Here is a 2058-nt window from a genome sequence, read left to right as displayed (position 1 = left end):
TTTTTTGTATTTTTTAGTAGAGACGGGGTTTCACCGTGTTAGCCAGAATGGCCTCGATCTCCTGACCTCGTGATCCGCCCGTCTCGGCCTCCCAAAGTGCTGGGATTACAGGCTTGAGCCACCGCGCCTGGCCGAGGAATGACTTATTCTAATGTAATCAGAGTATGACACAACACAGAGGTGCTAATGTATTCATTTGAGAATTGGGTTGCACTGATGTGCAGTGAACTATTTTATTTCTAAAACAGCAGCATATTGATGTCCATAAAAAGAGAGTGGATCTTTCGGTTGATGACAGTCTTGTTTTACAAATGGCGTACTCCTGAAAACATGGAGAATAATAAGTTGGATCAAGGAGCCACTGTGATAGGTGGCAGGTTATGTACCCTCAAGGCATTTATCTGCAGAAAGTAGGCAAGAGTTTTCTTTTTTTTTTGATACGGTGTCTCACTCTTTCTCCCATGCTGGAGTCCAATGGCACGATCTTGGCTCACTGTAGCCTCTACCTACCGGGTTCAAGTGATTCTCATGTCTCAGCCTCATGAGTAGCTGGGATTATAGGTGCCCGCCACAACGCCCGGCTGTTTTGTATTTTTAGTAGAGACAGGGTTTTACCATGTTGGCCAGGTTGGCCTCAAACTTCTGACCTCGTGTTCCACCTGCCTCGGCCTTCCAAACTGCTGGAATTACAGGCGTGAGCCACCGTGCCCGACCTGAAAGTAGGCAAGAGTTTTCAAGAAGGAAGTCACCGTCTCCAGAGGTGGAAGGTGGGGGTAGCAGGAGAATCACCTTGGGCAGCTCTCGTGGGAAAGAGTTCCCACAAGAAATATCCTACCCAGTCTCATACTAATTCACACAACTATGAAGAGCTGGTTCGAAATGACTCAGCTTTTATTAATTAGCATCTTACATCTTAAAAGAAAAAAAATAAAGACAAATGAGGTGGCAGAGCCAGGAGAGCTCCCTGAACACACACAAAGGAACAGAGGCAGACAGGGCTCAGGAAGCCATCTGAGCACAGGGAGGCAGCACCCTTCGGGAGTGGACCTGAACCCAGGGGTGCTTCAGGATCTGGGCCAGGGGCAGTCGCTCCAAGGGCTGGTATCTGAGAAGCTTGGAAATCAAGTCCTGGGCCCCCAAAGGCATTGATAGTGGAAACTTCACATCTACCTGATGAGGCCAGGAAAGAAGAAAGAGAAGTCTGGTCTTTGGTCAATGTTCTCCCTCTTCTTTGAGCCTTGTTAAGGCGTTGTTCTGGACCACAGCAGACAACCCTGTGTGTGTGCCCCAGTTCCCACAGCCCAGCAGCCATCACTGACCAGTTCCCCCATGAATGCCCAACGGTGACTGTCCCACCTTGAGGATGCGTCTGTAAGTCTCGCTGTGGGAGGTGCTCTCAAAGGGTGGATATCCCACCAGCAGCTCATAGCAGAGCACTCCAATGCACCACAAATCCACTTTTTCATCATATGTTCTCCCCTCAATCATTTCTGGGGGCAAGTAGTCCAGTGTCCCACACATCGTCTTTCTCCTAGAGGAAGGCAGAAAAGGGAGTAAGCACGAAGCAGAGGCCCAGGATGAGGGAAATTCTCCTTCCCCAGCTTTCATGGAGATGTGGAGACCCTAGGACAGCCTGGAAAGTCTCCCAAGCACAGGAGTTTGGAGAGACAAATTTTTAATATGGATCAAGGTTCGGAGAAGGTAAGTACTGGGACGGACTATTCATAAATCCATATTTTGGAAGTATAGTGATTTAGCTCATGCTCCACAATGTTTTCACAGAATAGTCTCAGCATTAAGAAAGATCTAGAACAAACTAATGGTGATGGTGTATCAATGAGAACCAAGTAAATAAATTATGGTAAGAAAATGCACTGCTGGAATTGTGGAGCGATGACTTTCTTTTTTTTTTTTTTTTTTTGAGATGGAGTCTCACTCTGTCGCCCAGACTGGAGTGCAGTGGCGCAATCTCGGTTCACTGCAAGCTCCGCCTCCCAGGTTCACGCCATTCTCCTGCCTCAGCCTCCCGAGTAGCTGGGACTACAGGCGCCCGCCACC

General features: G+C 48.3%; 1 protein-coding gene across 4 annotated transcripts in view; it reads right to left on the bottom strand.

The window, feature by feature from the left end:
* Positions 1-870: 870 nt before the first annotated feature.
* The window catches only part of AURKC (aurora kinase C), a 4936-nt gene continuing 3748 nt past the window's right edge, over positions 871-2058 (bottom strand). For all 4 annotated transcript variants that reach the window (XM_011979645.1, XM_011979646.1, XM_011979647.1 and 1 more), the window contains exons 6-7: positions 1357-1531; positions 871-1170 (exon numbers count right to left, since the gene is read on the bottom strand). In XM_011979645.1, coding sequence (XP_011835035.1) covers positions 1000-1170; positions 1357-1531 — 346 coding nt within the window. In that variant the 3' untranslated portion in view covers positions 871-999. The remainder of the gene's footprint in view (positions 1171-1356; positions 1532-2058) is intronic.

The sequence above is a fragment of the Mandrillus leucophaeus genome, unplaced genomic scaffold (assembly GCF_000951045.1).
Source record: "Mandrillus leucophaeus isolate KB7577 unplaced genomic scaffold, Mleu.le_1.0 Scaffold205, whole genome shotgun sequence".
Lineage (NCBI taxonomy): Eukaryota > Metazoa > Chordata > Mammalia > Primates > Cercopithecidae > Mandrillus > Mandrillus leucophaeus.
The sequence above is the reverse complement of the archived record's forward strand: the minus strand, read 5'-3'. Positions and strand labels throughout refer to the sequence as shown.